Source organism: Loa loa (genome assembly GCF_000183805.2).
Source record: "Loa loa unplaced genomic scaffold supercont3.3740, whole genome shotgun sequence".
Taxonomy (NCBI): domain Eukaryota; kingdom Metazoa; phylum Nematoda; class Chromadorea; order Rhabditida; family Onchocercidae; genus Loa; species Loa loa.
In genome coordinates this window covers 1-924 of record NW_018111918.1, presented here as the reverse complement: position 1 = coordinate 924, position 924 = coordinate 1, and the positions used below count along the sequence as shown (strand labels likewise).

Below are 924 nucleotides of genomic sequence, written 5' to 3'. Positions count from 1 at the left end.
TTATTTTTAATTTTTTCTTTTTTTTTGTCAGTCAGAGCAAATGTCAATCAGTAACAAAGATCTAATTTATGCATAATCCGGTATTCATATTCGGAACATCAACTTTAATGTCCCATTCATTTTCTTTAATCCATTTGATTTTTGATCTAATCCATTCCATAAGCTAAGTTATTTTTAACTCAATCTTTGGTTCAAATCATTTCAAAACTTTAATAACTGATGAATTCCCTTTTGTTCAGATAAATTAATCAGATTTGATAAATTAACTGAGAAAGTTGACTTATAAGATCTGATTAATTCATCTAAGTTTATTGATTTGATTAATTTTATCGAAGACAAACTTTGTTAAGCTGTCAAGTTGCGAAGTAGTACGACCTCCGGTTGGTATATAGTAAATACTACCAGAATCTTCTTCAATATCAAAACAGTAACAGTAGCATTCGTCGCAAATATCCTGTAGCGATGAACAAAATGATGGAATTTGTTCAGTGAGGAATATCATGACACTGCAACAATAAAAATTTTATGCCAACAAAATTAAAATTATTAAACAAAACTCACAGCTTAGACTATTTCAGATTAATTGGATTGGCAAGTTAGATTTCATTAAATGTGACATTAAATTGACAACCATGTCCATTTATTCGTTCATTCTATTGAAAAATTATTTTGAAAATATTTCAGTGAATGATGGATAATTGTAAAATTAAACTTAATTTTTGTTTTAATTTCTAATTACTTTATTCATCCTAAAGTTATCACCAATATCTTACACATTCGATAAAGTTGATAGCTAAAGAGATCAATGATATTATATCACTACTGCATTCATTTTTCTTTCTCGAAAGAAATCAGTAAAGGAAGATGAATGGTAGTACATATAAATAAATAAATAAATTAAATGAGTAAATAAATGGACGAATA

General features: G+C 26.7%; 1 protein-coding gene across 1 annotated transcript; it reads right to left on the bottom strand.

The window, feature by feature from the left end:
- Positions 1-341: 341 nt before the first annotated feature.
- On the bottom strand, positions 342-502 carry LOAG_16047 (hypothetical protein; the record flags this gene model as incomplete). Its single annotated transcript, XM_003151535.1, has 1 exon — positions 342-502. A coding segment is annotated over one exon (159 nt), but the record flags the coding sequence as incomplete, so codon positions are not given.
- Positions 503-924: the final 422 nt, after the last annotated feature.